This window comes from Hirundo rustica, chromosome 15 (genome assembly GCF_015227805.2).
Source record: "Hirundo rustica isolate bHirRus1 chromosome 15, bHirRus1.pri.v3, whole genome shotgun sequence".
In the NCBI taxonomy this organism is placed as follows: Eukaryota; Metazoa; Chordata; class Aves; order Passeriformes; family Hirundinidae; genus Hirundo; species Hirundo rustica.
In genome coordinates, this window is record NC_053464.1 from 107,096 (window position 1) to 127,979 (window position 20,884).

At 43.4% G+C, this 20,884-nt stretch overlaps 1 protein-coding gene across 24 annotated transcripts in view; it reads right to left on the reverse strand.

Moving 5' to 3' along the window:
- MAPK8IP3 (mitogen-activated protein kinase 8 interacting protein 3) overlaps nucleotides 1-20,884 on the reverse strand; it is a 70,272-nt gene that overhangs the window by 47,999 nt on the left and 1,389 nt on the right. For all 24 annotated transcript variants that reach the window (XM_040079601.1, XM_040079591.2, XM_040079587.1 and 21 more), the window contains exon 2: nucleotides 554-674. In XM_040079601.1, the coding sequence (XP_039935535.1) occupies nucleotides 554-674 (121 nt within the window). The remainder of the gene's footprint in view (nucleotides 1-553; nucleotides 675-20,884) is intronic.

Here is a 20,884-nt window from a genome sequence, read left to right on the forward strand (position 1 = left end):
GTGATCTTGCACCACAAATGCAATAAAACCACAGTTTTCAGCAGTAGCCTGCTGACCTGTAAGCATCTTAGTTTGGCAACAATTTAAATTGTCCTCTGGGACTGGCTCTTCTGGCTGCTAGAGGAGCAGGAGTACTGGACAAAACACCAACAAATTCTGAGGGGAACTTCAACTGCTGCACATATTAAGGAAGTATTTGTAAAAACAAAGACACTAACTAACTTACTTTACTAACTAACATGATGATTTTTATCAGAATGGAAGATTCTACAAGGAGAAACGGGAAACCAGGTTCCAAAGTCCCAAATCTTGCACCTTGTATCTGACCACAAAAGAGAAGAAATGTAGGCTCTACTGAATTACTGTGGGTCTATCTCACCCTTTGGAAAGCTCAGAATTTTACATCAAAGTAAGGGACAACCAGATATTCTGGGCTTTGCACAAATAACATTAAAACAAACAAAAAAAAAAGTATGAAGGTTATTTTTAAAGTAGCACTGTACGTGTGTGGAAGGCATGTGTATAATGGTGTCTGGTGCACAGTTTTGCTTACTCTGGTCAGCATAGTTTTTGGTCTTCAGCTCCAGCTGTCGAGTCTGAAATTCAAGGTGTTCCACTTGGATTTGTAGTTCTTTCTTCTCCTGTTCCAGTGCATCTTCAAACTCTATGAACTTCTGCATAGGGAAGAAGGGGAGAAGGAGGCACAGATGAGGATTACATGTAAAGCGGGTTTGCCCTACCATGACCCATCCTCTCCTCACAAAACCAGAAATTTAAGAGAATATAAACTGAGGGAATATAAATTAAAAAAAAAAAAAAACAAAACAGAAATAAGAATTTTTAAGTACTATAAGCAGCATAACAGCATTTTAATCAAGCTGAAGAGTCTATTTTATATGAGAAGCGTATTGTTATCTTTAATGCATAATAAATATATCAACTACGCTCCAACATGAGTTCTGTAAACCAGCATAACTCTATCATCTTCAGCAATGTTGGTCTCCTTTGTGCCAGGCTGAATTTTGATTCCTGTTAATTTGATGCCATAGAAGGAAGATTTTATTTCCACAATCCTGTATTTAAAAATATCTATGTCAGAAACCTTCAGACTAACTCTTCTAATGATGTAGATGTAGAGAGCTCCACCCAAAATTCCTGTAGGGGGACAAGTCTTGCAGAAATGTGCAAGTCTTTCAGAAAACTAAGCCCTATCTCTGGTGCTGCTCATTCCTATTATGACCAACACAGCGGCAGCTGCACACAGCAGTGTGACTCCTGCACAAGACACAGGCCCAGAAGAAAGGTTTTACAGATACACTCATTTCATGATAAAAAGACAATAGGAAAACACCCGATTTCAGGGTGTTCTTTCTGTAAACTGTCATTTCTTGCCTAAGAGCTTTAGTCACTCCCTACTGTGGACACCAGCACACAAGAGCAGAGTAAAATGTAGAACATTCTGTTCAGCTCCACTGTGGGAAATTACCAACTCACGGCAGGAACTGGAGGCACAGGGGCTCCATATCATGAAATATCATACAGTATCACATAATACCATTAAATTATATCATATAATAAAGTATCATGAAATATCTAAACTAAGCAGGATCCCTGGGAAGTGAATACATCTCCACATCTCTGCTATAGCTGGACCAGCCTCGTTCTTATGTGATACATGGTCATCAGAGGTTTTCTGCACAATACACTAACGCAATAGTGATCCATACGTCTAGATTTAGAAACAGATGCTTCTAGTACCAGCCCTGACACAAACTGGTGGGAAAGTCTCTAAGGCTCAGAGAACAAATGCCCTTCCAAGGCAAACCAAGCCTGAATGTTGCCACCAGGCTCGCAAGGGCACAGTACTGCAAAGCTATCCCACCAGCTGCAGTACACATCCTGGTCTAGCTTACAAACCCCAAAATTCAAGTGTTGTTACATTAGTCCTGAGTAGTTCCAGCCAAGGAAGCCAGAAGTACAGCACTACTTGCACCAACCAGTCCAGTAACCAGAACACCAATCCAACAGCTGAGCTGCATGAGCACAGCTAGGGTTGGGAGCAGCCCTGGATCTGGAGCTGCTGAGGATGAGAGCGAGAAGGAAAATAAGCCAAGCAGGCCTTAATCCACTCTTAAAAATGTTTATGGGCTGAGAGGAGCCCAGAAGAAGTAACAGGAGTCTGTGAAGAGCTCACGAGGCTTTGTTCCTAACCCTGTCTCTCTCTCTCTCCGTCTGTTTGCCAAATCCTCCTTAGGTCCAGGTCCATCAGATTCACCAGCACATGCACATTGGCTGGAGAAACCTACTCTGTCTAAAAGCATGGATAATGGGGAGGAAAATCCCTCTCCTTCTGCCTTCTGCATGGGGGAGGTGATCTCTCCACAAACATCACTGTTCAGGGGCATGAGAATTTCAATTTAACAAATTAAAGCTTTGTTTTACTCCAAAAGAGACTCTGGTAAGAATCTTTTTTTGGCAAAGACTCCCAGGGAAATGAACACATTTAAATGCCCAGTAAGGTTATTTTGTTAAATTCTGCACTACTGAAGCTCTAGGGTAAACCCCATGCACATTCCCTATTGCTTTTACTGGAACTATTAGGAGGGACACTGGAGTCATCATTATAAATTGTATCCTCTCTGCAGATGACTGAAAATCACATTATTTATGATTCTTGCAAACTTTTAAAACTGTTCAGTAAACTCCTGGGAGTAGTGACTCAGCTTGCATTCTTACACACCTGTATTTATAGAAACAAACACACTTTAGCCACTTCTTGCTTCCTTGCACTCAGTGTTCTGCAGTGCCTTTAACCTCTAACTGGGTTTTTAACTTTATTCCTCTTCCAAACTTACCGTAATAAGGTTTTAGGTTTTTTTCCACTTATGGTTGTTTTTCATGGAATTTTCTAGAAATAGCAGCAATGCCAACATCTTTCTTCCGCTATAAAGAAGTCATCTCAGGGGCTAAACATTTACTTATTATTTATATTTTAAGATTGTTCAAAGGTTTAGATTTTTAAGTATGTGTTTCTTCCTGAGATGCCAATTAAACATTGAAATCCCTTAGTCACTCACCCAGAAATCTGTTTTATGGATTCTGAGAACTTTATAAAATGACCTGCTTTGTAAATTTGTGGATTTATTTTTAAAACCTTTTTCAGAACAACAATATAATTTCAGAATGAGTAAAAAAGGAAAAGAAGTCCTAACAAACACTGACAATGAACAAGAGCTGAGAAGCAGCAGTTTCACTTGCTCCATCTGGAGGCTGATGGAAACTATTCCAACAAAGTCTCTTCTTGGTATAATCTCCATCTCCTCATAGGATTTTGCTGGAAGCACTCTGTGCTAAAGCTTTCTTGATGAACCCTTTTAATTACAGCCGAGGGCTAGATCCCCATCACATTGCAGTGGCTCAGCTTTCACCACTTTCCTGCTCCCATTTCTCCACCCGGAAACATGCAGACCCCAACCTCCCTGGAAGGAATGAGGGATTTGGAAACAATAAAAATGAATACATGTTAAGGAAATAATATACAGGTTTCTCAACAGTAAATTAAAAGGAAAAGGAGGTACAAGCCAAATTTTATTCCAGTAACGTAGGCCACTGTCCTAGGGTAACTTTATCATGCCTGTATCCCCAATCGTCTGTTCTGTTTGTGCTGTATATTGAGTCCTGTGCCTTTAAGACTGGTTCTAAGAGCAAGGAGAAGCGCGGAGCTTGTTTTGAGAAAACTGCCCGACTCCTCCACATTCTTCTGCGGACAGCGTGTCCGGCGGAGGCTTGGAGAGACTGCAGGACAGAGATCTTTTTTTTTTCTTTGCTTTTAGTTAGTTTCAGCTAGCTAGGGCAGAGAATTTCCCTGGACTGTTTTTTTTCCTTTTTCTTGGAACTGTTTAAACCTGCTCTGGACTGAAAACCCAGGGGAGCACTGGGGGCTGCACCTGCGGCCCACCGGGGCCTGGACCTCGGCATTTTCCAGCAGCGCCGGAGAGACTGGGACTGAGGAGAGACTGAGAGAGAGAGCCGAGCTACAGCCACGGCAAGGACTTTCTCAATTTGCCATCTCACTTCAGAAGGAGAGGTTTTATTGTTTCATACTATTCATTCTTTATACTTGTATGCACTTCATTTGTTTAGTAAAATAGTTTTTTCCACTTTTCTCCAAAGAGGGTTTTGGTTTTTTTTTTCCGGACCGGTTGGAGGGAGGGGCCACGTGGGTTTGCTTCCTTAGAGGGATCCTATACAGGGGTTTTCTCCCAAATTTGTCCCAAACCAGGACAGCCACCTTTAATTGGATTCCTAGATTTGCTAGTACTGTTTTGGTTTAATTCAGAGGAAACTGACTGAAAGATTAACTCTTCTGCAAATACCAGTCTTTTTCCTCATGCCTATCTATCAAAAGTAATCAAAAAACCCATAAAACTAGAAATCAATTAAGCACCTGGAAAAGAAAGAGACATGGAGACAACAATATTAAAAATTAATATTGCCTTAAGTGTTTGTAGAGCAGAACAGCATTTTGGATAAAAGCCCTGCAGGATGGCCCATCCTGGTGCTGAGATCAAATGATGGCATTTGACCCAGTTCCTGGCTCTGTAGCACCTTGTACCTGCTCTGACATCAGAACTCATTTCACCTGAGCTTCTCCATGCTCATCACAAGCTCTGACAGCACGAAAAGTCCCAAATCCAGAATGAAGTGAGCAGCTAACACGGCAGAATAAGGAGAGGATTCCTGCCAGGGCTTTGCCCAAGAAGACGTTCCTAATGTCCAGATGTCACTGCTGCTCCTCCTTCGTGGCACCAGTGAGCTCTCACATGGGTATTCAGGCAGGCTTTATTTTTTCCCAGTCAGCCACAACAGATATTCCATACAGCATCCAGGGAAATGCAGCACTAGCCACTAGAAGCTGCAGAGATTTAACTAACGTTAGTCAGAGATGTGAGCACACCCACAAGTACAACAAAGCTGCACCAGAAGTTTGGAGGAAACAGGCACTTGATGTTCGTATGATGTACCCTTGTGAACAAAAGCCTCCAGAGACAGACAGCAGAGGCAGCACTTCACCTCCAGCATCATGCTGGACCAAAGGCCTCAAGCTGTGGCTCACGGCCCAAGGCATGTGGCTACAGGTGACCCAGATGAGCAACCAGACCGGCTCCAGCATCCCTCCTGCCCAAACTCAACCTACCAAGTGCATCTCCAGCACACAGGAAATCCCCAGTCACACAGTGCTCTCTACACCAAACTCTGCCTTCCCATGGTGCTGGAAATTTGCAACAGGGCAGGAGAAACAAAGAACACAAACTGCAAAAAGTGTTTTAGTTTTTTTTTAACTTTTTTTGATTAACCAAGCTCCCAGAGACAGCCATACTGCAAGTACACGTTATTGAGTGAATGCAACTCAGTAAATACATACCCACTGACATTTCAATTTTTCTTTCAGAGGGACTATACAATCCTGGCCCTGTTGAAACTGTGGGAATTTCCCAGTAACTTGAAGAGGAACCTGTATATAACCCCAACTCTTTAAACCTCCTAAAAATAACCAGGCAGAGGGAACACTAACTTGTATTTCTCCTTCCCACCAGAGTATTTTCTGCTGTAATATTTACAAAAAGCATCTCAAACCTAGTTATAACAGAAAAACAATCCTTATGATTTGCTCTCCTGCTTTCCGTGTTTGTTTGTTTGTTTGTTTGGATTTTTTGGTTTTTTTTGGAAGGGGGGGGCAGGTTGTGTTGTTCTTTTTTTTTAATCTCCGTCTGCGCCCAGCCAATCCTCCCTAAATGTTGCACAGACATTTGAGGCCCAAAGATGATATTCCAAAGTTCTGTGGATGCTAACTCACACTTGCTAACCAGTAAGCCTTCCTAAGGGCAGGGAATATTCACAGGAATCAAATCCAAAATTCTGGCCTCAGAACAGTACAATTCCAATGACCTCTGAAAGCAGACACTACAAATACTGCTCTTTCATTATAAACATTTAACAGGAGCACAGAATCATACAATTAGTTTGGGCTGGAAGGGACCTTACAGACCATCTTGTTCTACTTGCTGCCATGGGCAGGGACACCATCCACATAGCTCCAAGCCCCATCCAAACCTATTCTTGAGCATCTCCAGGAATGGGGCAGCAACAACTTCTCTGGGCTCCCTGTGCCAGGGCCTTCCCACCCTCACAGGGAACAATTCCTTCCCAATATCGAATCTAACCCTGCTCTCTGTCACTTTGAAGCCAAGCAGGGGACCAAAAAAACCCAAAGAAACAACCAAACAGCACAGCCTCATGGACTTTTTAAATACATCTTAAAATAACCCAATACACTCTTTACAAAGCACCCTGCCACAACTCTGGTTCCCAGGCTACTGTGTTTTAACACTGCATTGCAAATTTGTTGACTCCATTCTTTCACTATAGTGCTGCCAAGAGGCTAGAGTGGTGACAGTGAAGCATACCAGGCTGAGCCTGCTACTGCACCTGCTCTTGATTTCAGAGGTTTCTCTTTCCCAGGGTCAGGTGCTGTCACTGGTTTTCCCTGATGGTTTCACTGCACAGAGCTCAGCTCACACCCTCACCTCAAGAACTCACAGCTTCCAACTCCAGCTTTATGGAGATGCAATAAAGACATTTAGAAAAGAGAAGTAAAAAGGATATGAGAATTCCACTGATGGTAAAGAAAATGTACTTTTTTTGTCTCCCCCCATTACAAAGCAGTGGGTGCACTGGAAGCAGAAACAGCACCCAGCCCTAGGAGTTCTGAACAGTAAGGCTGACCAAAGTATTAATATTTTATTATTTTTTCCTTTTGGTTTTTTTTCCCCAGAGCCTCAACACCTAGTGTAATTTCAAAAAATCATTTCTGAATACGAACAATTGAATAGTTAATCACCTCAGTCATCTAAAAGAACTGGAATATGAAACTGCTATATGTATAAATGTCACATGGATTTTTTCTGCTAGGCTCTATCCCCAGATTTCAAGTAGGATCACTGATCTGTAATAATCCAAGATTATGGTAAACAACAATGGCTCACACACTACTCTTCAGAGGGAAAATAACTAGCACAAAATCATCCCAAGGCCAAAGAATGACTGTGCCTCTGAAGAACAGCGATACATTGCGTATTGCTTGTCTTCCTGCTTTCCTGCCTCCTGCAAAGGATGAAAATGACTAAAAATAGTAACATACATCAGAAATCATCACATCACATCAGTGAGAAATCAGAGACAGAGGTGCACAGAGATGCAGAAATCTCATTATGTGGCCTTAATCTGCGATGGCCGTCAGTGTGTGCAGTGGGGGCCCAGTGAAGGGAGTCCTGGGGCTCAGTTGAGACCCAAATGGGGGTGCAGGGCTGTGGATGAAAGCTATGCTGGGAGAAGCCCTCACTTGAAGTAGCTGTGGTTTCTTTTTAGCATAGAAAGTAGGGCAAGGGAGGGTATTCTTCCCCTGACTTTGCTCAGGTGAGACCCCCGCTTGCAGTGCTGTCTCCAATTCAGGGGTTCTCACTGCAAGGATGTAGAGGTGCTGGAATGAGTCCAGAGGAGGCCACGGACATGCTCAGATGGCTTTTCACTGCCAGAGGGCAGGGTCAAATGGGATATTAGGAAGAAATTATTCCCTGTGAGGGTGGTGAGGCCCTGGCACAGGCTGCCCAAAGAAGCTGTGGCTGCCCCATCCCTGGGGATGGAAATGTCCAAGGCCAGCTTGGGTGGGACTCAGGGTGGGACAGTGGAAGGTGTCCCTGCTCATGGCAGGGAGAGGGACAAGATGAGCTTTAAGGTCCTTCAAATCCAAACATTCTGTGATTCTATGTTCAACTTTTTATCCCTATAGACATTTATTTATCAAAGATGAAGTAGAAGAAATTGAGCTGTCTACTTTACACCAATGTTACACCTTGACTTTATCACATGAAAACATTCCCAGAAAAAAAGCAATATAGACGTATTTAGTGTTTCCATTGGGAAAACAAAGAGTTTAAAAATATTTAAAGCTGTTTCTCCCTTGCTGGTCTCAAGAGCTGAAATTTTCCAGAAATAGAAAAACACAGTCATTAGTTCTCCCCAGTGATAAAAACATAACTGCATTTCAATCATGCTGTACCCAACATGAATTTTAGAAATGTTTTGGCTCCTTGGCAGCAGTGTCATTTACAGGTAAAAAAGAGCTCTCTGCATTTCACCTGATTATCACTCATCCTGCTCCTCAGTGCCTCGAGGTGACAGACTCATGGGTCTGGGGGTGCTCCAAGCAATGCCACCCTTTCTCCTGGAAAGTGCTTGCCTTCAGGAGACTCTGTTCCAAGTGATCACAGTCATGGTACCTGTAGAGTGAACCCCTGATCCTGATGCCACGAGAAGACACCATCAGCAAGATTAAATTCTGATAACAGACAGTCTGTATCTTGTCCATCTTCGAAGGATCTCAGTTACAGCAGAGGACACTGTCTCCACTATGTTACAGGACACAGCCCAAAAGGCCAAACTCTCACTCGCCCACACTGCACTGACAAAGAGGCCACAAGCTGAACAGAGCTGCAGTTCTGGCATGAAAAACCAACAATTTAAACCTGCAATTAGACCACACTGGCTAAAACTCACAAATAACTGATTTACCAACTCAAATTTCATACTCGTTCAAAATCTTACCCCGTACTTGTCACAAAACTCAGCAAATTTCAGCTGCGTTCTCTGATGTCCCTTGCTCTGCTCTGTGTGTTCTCCAGTGGCCGCTGTTCTACTTACTGTGGTTGCCTCATTTTGAGTGTGTCTGTGCCATCACAGCTGTGGCAACTGAAAACTCTTACATTTTCATTGGTCTGAAGTTCAAACCATATTCCCAATATAGCATGCATTACATATCAGCCCCACAGGAATTTTGTATTAAAAATGCATTATTACAGCAAACTTTTGATATCGAGTAATTGAGATGCATGTAACCCCGAATCACATGAAGACACACATACAAGCATTTCAAAAGGAAAAATAATTACCAGCCTTCCTCAGGTGAGGTCTTTGCCTGCAAATAAAGCTGAGTGTAAACATGGTCAATTATAAGCAAAATGGCCAAAACACTGTAAAAGAGAACAGAATATAATGTCATTTTAACTGTATTTTTAACCTAGACTTAGAATTTATTAGCCCTGAAGGACACACAGTACATAGCTTCAATCATAGGCTACAGAGCTACTAATTTATGTGTAAAGAACATTGAGAATATGTAAAAGCAAAAAAGGCAAAAATCAATTCGGCATCAGTGGAAAGATGCTCTGCTATCCTCAAAGACAAATGCACTCCTCAAGGAACATTCCAATCTCCATGGAAGCATAATGAAATAACATTTCCTTTATATCTACAGAGCTTAGAGATAAAAGACTTCTGTTCCTGGTGCTAACTTGAAGAAGTCAAAATGACATCTCTTATCTACTAGATATTCAATAATCATAGATGGGACTTTGAGTGCGTGCCTTTTGTGAAATAACTGTCTTTTTTGTTGATGCATGCAAAGATTCCCATCTCCTATATTTCTGTTCCAAGGGACCGGAGCCTTTTTCCAAACAAGAATTACTTCTCCTTTATGATGCTCTCCATGAAGTAGGCCTAGTCTTCCAGCACAGCCAGAAGATAGAGGGACCCTCCCACATCTTGGACCCTGTTCCAGGCTCTGCCTCAGACAGTGGTCACCAATCCAGCTGCTCTCACCTCCTGGTGGGACTACTGACAAGGTTAATTGGGTCAGAAGATGCAGGAGAAGAAAGAGGTGCACAAGGAAGGGATGTGGTTTTGGCAGAACAGCCTTGACCTTATTTCCACCAGGATGTCCAACAAGAAGGAAAGCATGATTGTGAAGATGACACTAGACCTGGAGGTGTCATCAACACTAAAGAGAACAAACTATCACAAGGAAAAACAGGCTGATACTGGAGACCAGAGCCATGTAGGGCTGAACAGTATTTGAGTGCATGGGCATCCACATGAGAACCACCAGTTGTGCTGTGAGGAAAAGGGTGGAGAGGAAGGAGTTGATGACAGAATCATCAGCTAATCAGCCTCACGGTGACATGCTCTGGGCCAGGCGCAACTGCAGCCAAGGAGGGCAGAGAAGAGACGGACATGCTGTGGTCTCAGCCACTCCATGTTATATAGGCCACACCAGACTGATGAAAGGTGAAAACCCTCACATAAACCTTATTACTAGCACTTTGAAAAAGGCCATGGGACACTGGGACACACACACACAGAGCATTCACACAAAATAAGGCACAGGTAAGTTTTCCCTGGAAAATCACATTATTCCTCCTGCCTCTCAGAGAAGATCAGCCCAAGCACCAGATGTGGCTAAGGGTCACTCAAGGAAAATAAGAGGGAATCTGTAAAACAAGATTGGGTTGGCCAAGTGACACTGGGCACAGGCCAGCGAACCTGCCTTCTTTCTCAAGGGAACAGAGTTTCACTCCAGGACCCTGCAGAGACCAGACAGGACAGGATCAGTTTCCCTTAAAAAAATCTAAGAAATAAATGCTTGATAGGACAAAAACTCACTAATAGTAAAAGACAGTAACAGCACAATAACAAACCAGGAAAATCAGGCCATGAATTAAAACCCAAAAAAAGAATTCCACTGTAATGTTGAGGAAGGAAGGAATAGAGGCAGGAAGTTCAACCAAGCTTGATATATTTATGAAACAGATTATGTGACTCGAGTTCCTGCAATACTCAGGGACTGGACATGTCGTCTCAGGAAGTCCCTTCCAGTGCTGCCCTGAGTTTTCAAGGAAGAGTGAGTGTTTCTGAGAATGCTGGTGGCAAAAAGGTGGGGCTACTGAAATGTGGGCAGTGGTTCAAATAAGTGGAATTTACGAAGACGCTGCAGCTGCATTTAGCGCTGATACAACAGTCGCTGTAATGAAAAACTGTTAAACCACAAAACTATCTTAAGAGGTGGTACATCCTTCGTTTACAAGTTTAAAAGTTTATAACAAAGTGAGCAGAAGATCCAAAGACCATGTACAAGTGAGAGAGCAGCCACAGGCACTTCAGCCGAAGGGAAGTAGGCTGGTGGGGAGGGCAGGGCCTCAGAATGGGGGAACAGCCTACCAGTGAAGCTACAGACACCTAGGAATGAAGGTGACAGACATCGCACAACCCCAACTCCAGTCCAGGAGCAGCAGGGCAGTCCATGGAGATGCCGGAGTCTCACTGTCCCAGGAGGTGTTCTAGAAACAAGTGGACAAGGCATTCAGTGCTCTGGTCTGGTTGACAAGGTGGCAATGGGTCAGAAGTTGGACATCATAATCTCAAAGGTCTTTTCTAACCTAAATAGTTTTGTGATGTCCCTGCTGAGACACTGTCCTCCCCTCCAAAGCAGAATTCTCCAGTTTTGCTAATAAATAGAGATTACTGATTTAACTCAATCAAAACATGTATTTGAGTTCTCTTCCAAAGCTATGATTGACTGGTGAAAGAAAATGGTAAAATACACTGAAATGACACCTCTCTCCATCATGGGGAAGGGAAGGTACTTCTCCATATCCAAGTTCTTCAAAATTTATGGTACATCACGTTGTACACTTCTCCCATACGTGCTGTTTGGAAAAGTGTTGCCAGTGAGTTCTTTCAGTGCTTTTTCAAGCACAGAATCCCAAACCCACAGAGGAAAAAAGCTAACACGCTTTTGGGCCATATGCCTTGAAAATACCCAACCATTAACTGATGGATCAGTTAATTTTCCTGTTTTCAATTAGTATTTACAGTAATTATGTACAATTATCTTCTGGGAGAGACTCAGCATGCATCCAATGGGAAAGCCTTTCCACAAAATGTTGCAGGTGGACAGGCATGCTGGTGCTTCCAGTCTTGAGGAGGACAAGCAGGTCTGCTCTGGAACTGAGTAGCAACTCACATTCATAACAAGTGGGATGGCCAAGACCCAGGCACAACAGGAAAAATAAGAAAGAGCCTGAAACTGTTTTTACCAGACTCAGTTGAGCATCATGTCCTGCTTCTAGCAGGTCCCTTCCAGCCAGGGCACTGCGACAGAAGATAGACACCTGTTGTATTTCTCCACGAGACTAGACGAGCGCCGATGGCAAAAGTCTGCTCTCTTTCACCGAGTGAGATATTACAGCTTTTATTCTCGAGTCCTGCCCTGCTTGGCTGGAGCCCTTCCCGATGGCTCGCCGGTGCCAGAGAGCTCACCCGTCTGGTGTCGGGGCTTTTTCCCCAGGGGGCAGGGCCCAGAGGCAGGGACAAGACACTACCAAATAAGGGAGAAGTGAGAGGGGAACAGAGTTAGGTTACATTTCAGTGTGGGGGATGGGCACTGCTGGGCAAGGACAGACCACATGATACAGAGAAAAAGCACTAGAACAGACACCAACAGGCGGCCATGACCAGCGGAGGCCATGCCACAATCAAACTCAGGAGCAAAAAGTTTGGTGCGTCCCACTGAATCCTGAACTAAAGCCATCTGTCCTGCCAGGCAAGATACAGCTTCCCTTACTTGGACAACCCCTGCTTCCTTCTCAATGGCATGAAAGGATTCAGCCTGCTACAGCTTGTCAGAAGCACCAAGCAATGATGATAGGAATGTGGGCCATCTTCATCCTCCCCAGTGGATAAGAGAAAGAATGAAGGTGGCCAAGGTGCCTTTGCTAGATGGATTGCATAATTTTCAGAAAAAAGGAAGACTGACTGGGGATTTTTCTTTGAAACTTCAGTCATTACAATCCCTCTCCAGACTTGATGGGATAAGAGGGGATGGCTTTAAACTGAAGAAGGTTAGATATTAAAAATTGTTCCCCGTGAGGGTGGGGAGGCCCTGGCACAGGTTGCCCAGCCAAGCTGTGACTGCCCCATCCTTGGAAGTGTCCAAGGCCAGGGCTTGGATCAACCTGGTCTAGTGGGAGGTGTCCCTGCCCATGGCACCAAGTGGAACGAGATGAGCTTGAAGGTCCATTCCAACAGAAACCAGTTTGCGATTCTATGATTTAAATCCATCTGCAATGATAGTAAAGCCAAATACTCCCAGACTTCTTGGCTTTTCCTTTACAACTCTGCTTCCTGAAACTCCAGTAGGAACTTCTGCCTACATATAACTGGGGGCATCCCAAAAGTATCACTCACAAATCAACCTGCAGAGCCACGAACAGAAAAGGACCAGGCAGTAGCTGCTTCACTGCACCAGAGGAAAAAAAGGTCCTCATCAAAGCTCACTGGGGGATCAATCTGACTTATGCAGGTAACCCTGTTGAGGGGCAATCTGGCCATTGTCTCTAATCATCATTATCAACTGATATTCAGATTAACCTGAACTGCTTTTTAATAAATTGCAGCTCATAGTGGTTGCTCATTATTTTACTTTCAAGGTAATTTTTAGTAACATGCTGATATTTATGAATATTAATAATTGCCATAAGCTTGAGTGAGGATTTGTATGAAGGATCTGTGTTTGGACACAAATTTTTTCACTCCAGCATTAGTGAGAATAAAAGTTACCAGATGGCAAGGACTGACTGGCCTTACCTGCAGAAAGCCTGATTCCTCATAGAGAAGTGATTTAGAAATATGCATCATATGGCCAGTTTCCATTGCAAAACAGAATCACAGATTGTCTCTGTTACATTCCATTAAATTAACAGAACTTGTAAAGAGAAGAGTCTCTAAATGCATCTCTTCCCATCAGTGTAGAATTCACATAATTTGTTAGAAAAAATTGCAATAACTAATCCTAAAGCAAGTGGCTTTCCAACAACTGATGTCCTAGAACATCATCCCTAATAAGCTAGAAACACGTACAGTTTTCACCAAAACAATTTATTCTGCACACAAACTTTTGATGGGGAGAAGATCAAGAAGGACAAGGGAAGGACAAGCTGTTTCTGCATCTCTCAGAGCGTAACTGCAAAGCATTTGCACCATCTCTCAGTCTGGATTGGGTATACTCCATCAGACCAGCCAGGAAGAAACCAGCAGCAGGACACACCTCTCTCCACAGCTCAAAGCCAGCACTGCCTGATCCCACAAGAGCCGAGGTCCCAAAACAGCATCTTCAGGATGCATCACTGCTGCCACCCTGGGTTCCACCCACGCTGTCACTCCACTCCCCAGCCAACCATGCTGCATCACCCTCCTCCTGTAGAACCATGCACAAAGGATGAGACAAAGAGAAAAGGGCAGACCTCATCAACACTGACATCATTACTGGAAAGGGAAGAGAGTAGTCCCTGCCCTGGTGTCCTGTGGGCAGGAAGGGGGGAGGCAGCACCTGATCACGGATGGCAGGCAACACTCCTGCTGCTGGCAGAGGCAGGTCTCCACCCACACTTCGAGCAGAGAAAAGGCATCACTGAGTTATCCCCCAACAAATGCCCCCAGTTTACCTTCACAGGAAGGAAGGAATTATCTCCTTACTGTAATTTGTATTAACATCAATCCTAGTCCTGCATCAGAAGACATATGATGGGATGTTAAATTTTTAGCTTACAATCCTATTCAGTTTTATTGCTATAGGTTTTGGAAGGAAAGGCATCCCAACGCTGCCTACCTTTCACATGGAACATCTGCTGGTTGCAGGCCAACGCAGTGACCGTTGTCAATTTTAGGAGCTCTCTAAACAAAGACACCAGCTCTAATTTAGAAATGAGGTATTTATTCTGTGCATGTTGCAAGGTGTACGTTTCCACAAACTAAGCACTTTTTTACAATGGGGTAAAAAGTTACATCTTTTATACAGTAAAATTTACATAATAAGGCTCTCTAATACACATCCACGCCTACCTAATGCGTATGTATTTGTATGACAATCTTAAGTAATGCATGAAACACAAAGTTCTTTTTCTTCAATAAGCAACTTCTGTTGCAGAAGTTATCAGACAACACGTTTACAAGAGCTGAGAAAATTTAGCCTGAGGAGAGATAATTCATCTTATAGACATTATGACAAAGGTTGTAAGGATAGCTAGTGAGTTTCTTTTACCAGTTCAAAGAGAACATTAGAATCTTCATCAAAAATAACCAACTTACTTACATACAAATTTCAAATGTAAGTACCTCCAGAAACATTTTTTGTTGTTGGTTACTTTAATTTTACTATCTTCAGTTGCTGCGTTTTAATCATAATCTATAATATTGTGTAATTGTATTGTCAGTTGTCCATTTGACCATGATCAATTCTGAATCATGGTCAAATGAGATCACTGAAAAAAGGCGTAAGAGAAGATTGAGACACAGTGGTTAACATCCCCAAAATGTGAGGTTTGCCTCACCCAGAAGACACAATGGGATCACCGCAAATGCTCTCTACTTCTAAAAAACTAAATGGATGTATTCTGGAAAAAAGGAACAAAGTATTATAAATATGTAAGTGAACATGTGCCTGCTCAGCAGAAAATCATATTTACAAATATCACAGTACTTCTTATGAAAATGAAGAATCTGGTTTCTCCAGGACCAACAGCTTTTTTAAATCAAGACAATTGCAGAATTGGATTCAAGGTAAATTGGAATAACCCTCTAATCACCACAATGACTGTGATACTTGTTCAGTGGGTGAAATATGACAGTATCTGCAGGCTCCAGGAATGGACCAAGAGGGCCTGAAGGATATGGAAACAGATCTGGTACCTAGTGAACCGCGTTTCATGCTTGCCAGTTATTTTCACCAGCCTGTAGTGCAAAGGATCCAGGTAAAAGCATCTGGTCTCCTATACTGCGCAAAGTCTCCTCCTTGGATAGTGTGACTGCAGAAATTCCCATCCATCAGCTATTTGTCAGGATGGGGAAACAAAACACCTTCCCAGGCTGCAAGCCATTCCACAGAGAAAGCAGATACAAGGCAGGACAAGAGAAAGCACTTACAGTGAACAGCAGGAGCTGCAGCCCACAACTATCACTTTTGTCACCCTTCCTCCCCATCTCCCCAAAGAGAAGTAGGGTACAAGGTGGGACAATATTTACAGCATCCCTTAATAAGAAGGGGGATTTTTTTTCCAAGACTTTGTGCTGTTTGAGATGCAGACAGGAGCTGGCAAGCTCGCCATATTGCCACCCAGTTGGAAAGCTGTTCCAGTACCTGTCTGTAGCAGCCACAGCGCCCCTCACAAAGGACCCACTCCTCCAAAATACTGCCACTGATCTTCAAACAAGACATCAGAGCCTTCTTATTACATAAAAATTACTGGTAATTTAATGTGCTTATAAGGTAGATAGCAATGCAAACAGCAAGCTATAATGAGCAGTGATGGCCACAGAAACATGACAACAGGAGACGGGGAGACTGCTTCTTGTGGGAAAGGATAACAACACCGAGGTGTCCTTCAAGTCAAGTAAAAGTGTAGTAAAAGTCCTACACTTAGCAATGCCAGCAAAGGCCTTTCACAGTTCACATCCTGCCCCTGGGGAACACAGGCACATGCTGGGGCCTCCCAGTTTGGCAGAAAACTGGGGCTGCCTGTGGACATCAGGTTAAACATGAGCCACTAATGTGACCTTGAGGCAAAGAGTGTCCTAGGCTATGGCCAGCAGGTTGAGAGTGCTGTGCCCAGTAATGGGCTCTCCAGCACAAGAGAGACTGAAGAAGTCAGTGAAGGGCCACAAGGATAAAAAAGGATTGGAGTACCTGGAGAAGAGCAGGCTCAGGGGGTCTCATCAATGTTATATAAATACCTGAAGGGGAAGAACAGAGATGAAGGAGCCAGCCTCTCTCCAGTGGTATCCAGTGACAGAACAAGAAGAAATGGGCAAACTGGAACACAGGAGGTTCCTTTTAAACATCAGAAAACAATTTTTCCCTATGAGCACTGGGACAGGTTGCCCAAGGAGGTCTTGTAGTCTCCCACCGTCTTGGAGATACTCAAACACTGCTTGGACATGCTCAAGGGCAGCCTGCTCTGAGTGACTCCTGCTTAAGCAACGGATTAGAGTAAACGAGCTCCAAAGACTCCTTCCAACCTCAACCAGCCTGTGATTCTGTCAAAAGACCCATGGAGAAGCCCACAAGATAACAAAGACAGCCCACTGGCAATGTCACAGGAGGCAAGACACACTGCTTCAAGGGGTTACCGTGCTGCTGAAGCCCACACTCCACCCCAGGCAGCTCGAGGCAGCACTGCCCATCTCCCAGCCAAGTCCAACATCAACACAAGTCCATGAGAACTGCAGCCCAGCAGGCTCTGCCACACATATACATGCCGACTCTTTGCTCCAAGAGCCCAGCAGAGGCCCAGGACACTGAAACGGTAGCAGCACCTGCAGCCTGGAAACACACCAACCACCCCAGCAGTCAGTGTATGGGAACAGCCACTGGTGCGAAAACAGAGGTTTTTCCCAGCCACATTACAATGGAAGTTGCTCCCTGGGTGCTGGACTGCCACAGCACAGAACACAAGCTACAAAAAGCCTTCAGAAGGGGTCAGACCTCCTGACCAGCACAGAATTCTTACCTCTACACCATACCTATATGCATTTTCAATGACCACCATTTTAAATGTTCTAAAGAGCATGAACTGATGTTGCAAATCAAACACGCTTCCTTCACTACTAAGGCACTTGGTGCTCTGCAGATAGCCATCACCATTCCCTTGGGATGTAAATTTCCCTAGAAGCAGTTTTCATGCAACAAGAGGTCTGAAGGCACCTCGCACATGGTAGAGGCCCATCTGGCTTGTCTAACTCCAAGAAGCCATGCAAACACACCCCAAACATCCCTGTTGAGCTTTTATGTACATTCACACATGCACATTCATCTTGGCATCAATGCCCAGTGTGATGAACAATCACTGCAGAAATCAGCATTTACGGCACACAGTGATGCTTGTCTTCAAGAGAGGAAGAATACAGAACATTATGAAAGCAGCTTGCATAAATCAAAATGTCTCATTAAGAGTGGACCCAGTTAGGCCTATTTTCCCTGGGGATTTCTGCAGGTGTCCCTAGCTAGCCCTTTCCTCATCCCAGCCGTACCCCTACATGTCCCCTGAGCAAACCCCAGAAAGCAACAGTGTGTGCATGCTGGACCCACCTACCCCAAACCCACATACCAACTGTACTGCTGCCACCCATCACTTGCATGCTGCCAACTCTGTCTGTCCCTCCAACATGCAGGACCTTCACTTGACCTTTCTCCTTCACTACTCACTCCAAAAAACTTAAGTAACCTTTTTATTTAACAAATATGTGTGAAAGCAGCCACCAGTTTCCTAAGTTATTTGGGGCAGCTCCTGAGACAGCAATCAGAACAGCCACATTTCCTCAAGAGATCAAGCTAAACCAAATATTTAGCTGGTAAAAATAAGTAATGCCCTGTGCACCAGTCCAAATACCAGGGCCACAAAGGTGATAAAGGGACTGGAGCATCTGTCACAGGAGGAGGGGCTGAGAGAGCTGGGGCTGCTCAAGAAGGCTCTGGGAGATCTGACCAGTGTGCTCAAGTACCTGCTGGGAAGGAACAAGGATGAGGGGGCCAGACTCTGCTCTGGACAGGAGGCAATAGGCACATGGGAAACCACACAGATTTCCATCTGAACACAAGGATGCACGTTTTTCCTGCGAGGGGTCAGCCACTGGGACAGGTGGCCCAGAGAGGCTACAGAGTCTCCATCCATGGAGATGTTCAAACTCTTAAGCAGGTCCTGGACAACCTACTCCAGCTGCCCCTGACTGAGCAAGGGTGTGGGACTCAATCTCAGGAGGTTACAGATACACACTAGAGGAGTTTGTGATTCCACAGACCACCACGCAAACAATAATGGCCCTACATTCACACACACTTATTCTAATTATTTGTATGAAGCAGATGGAAGAAAACAAAACCACCAAAAATATGGTGCAATCCTGTATATTCAGTAGTTGGGAGGTCATGGAAATTTGCAGTATTGCGTACTAAGCTCCATAACAACAGCACTGCCTCATGCCAAGGAACTTCTATTGTAAATCCACTTGCCCAGATGCTTCTGCTGCCCTGTTTTAGGACAAGTGAAACACATGGAGTCTCTATAAACCAAGCGTTTAGAAAACAAAGCATTAATTTGCTTTTGGCAAATATTGCTTTTAAAGACAATATATAGAATTGTCTTAAGACAGTAATTTTGAAAAAGAAAACCTTCCTTTATGGTCTTTAATGAAAAGGAAGTTGTTTCTCTGCCCATGGTAGGGGTGTTGGAACTTGCTGATCTTTAAGGTCCCTTCCAACTCAAACTATTCCACATTTCTATGATTCTACGATTAACCCTGATTTAAAAAAACCATACCTGTACAGTCTGTTTGTGTACAACTGCTGCATAAAGAGGAACAGCAAGGTGTGATGGCTCTGCATGGTGGTAATCAGCCAACGCAATGCACATTTTAATGCCAGAACAATGCCCACCTGTGGTTCCCGTTACTCTGAATTTAATAAATTAATACAAATTAACTGTAACTCAGGGTCCTTTGACAGGATATTGCAAGAGAACAGATCCGTTCTTCATCTCCAACCTCTCAATTTAATTGCTGTAATTGGCACTCACATACAGAGAGGAATACAGAGAGGAATCAAGACTAAGGTCAAATCCTGTTTCCAGGGGAGGAAAGTGAAGTGATTCCCATTTAGAAGTGATGATCCCACCCAAGAATTGAAGCACAGCCCAGGAAACTGATGCTGCTGGAGAGGTGGGATGGACAGTCCCCGGTCACTATGGCACTGCTTCAGAGCAGCAATGCACATTCTGGAAAGAAAACAGTTTCCTGGTTTTTTACTGTGTACAATTACCTGGTAGACAGCAGAATTCCTCATCATACATAGATTTTCATAACATGCAATTTACTGCAGAGTAAGCAGTGCATGGGAAACAGGTGCAGGTAAATAATGTACTTTGTTATATACCGAGGGAAACAACAGCTGTATATTCCCTGTATAACCTTGTAATAGGGGATTTGTAGACGCAGAATGCTCTTTTATTCTCATAAGACTTTTTATTCAAAAAAATTTAATTTAAAACTTTTAAGTTTTTTTAAAGGTCATTTATTCTCATATGTTTCTTTCTCATAAGCAGCACATTATCTATTCCCTTTTGATAACAAGTCTCCTTGCAGACACTTCTCCCACTTACACTGAGCTGTGGATAAGGATGACAGAGTATCTTCACCATCATCATCATCATCACTTTTTAAATCTCACTTTTTAAAAATACCATTGCTAAATAGTATTCTGCCACAGTTCCCAAGTTTCCTTGCAGGGAATGTAACTGCTATCAGTACATTTGCTTCCAGAAAACACATTCTGTACCTAGTAAGCCCAGAAGAGAAATCCACCTCAGTCCAAAGATGAAAGATGATTCCAACTGGACTGTTCCAACTCCCATCTGCAGCCCCATTTTCTTCCCATAAATAGTGCACTTTAAAAATTATTTGTCAGAAGTTGCAAAATGCCGTCTCTACACAACATAAATAAGCCTCATGTACTCAGAATAATTTTTCCACCCCTACAAGCATTCAAAAGAATTTTAGGATCATTTATTAGTCCATTAATACATAAGTAGAACTTGGGACTAAAACTTTTAACTGACTGGCTCTTGCTTTCAGTATCAATAATAGACCACAAGTGTCCTCTCCACTGAGTTACCAAGCTTCTCACACATCATTACTAAGCAACAAGAACATATCTATGAAAATCTTGCATGTGCTTTACACCATTCTCCAGTTCAATAACTATTTCATTAATAACCACTTCTTTTATTTTATTAATTACCTCACATCAAATCAGAACTTGGCTCCTAAGAAAGCAACTGAATCTTAAAAATCTTCTGCCCTTCCTTAGTCTAAAAGACAGAAAAACCCAACTTTTTAAGAAGTTTAAAGGAGATGATGTGGTGGGGATGATGTGGTGAGGATGGGC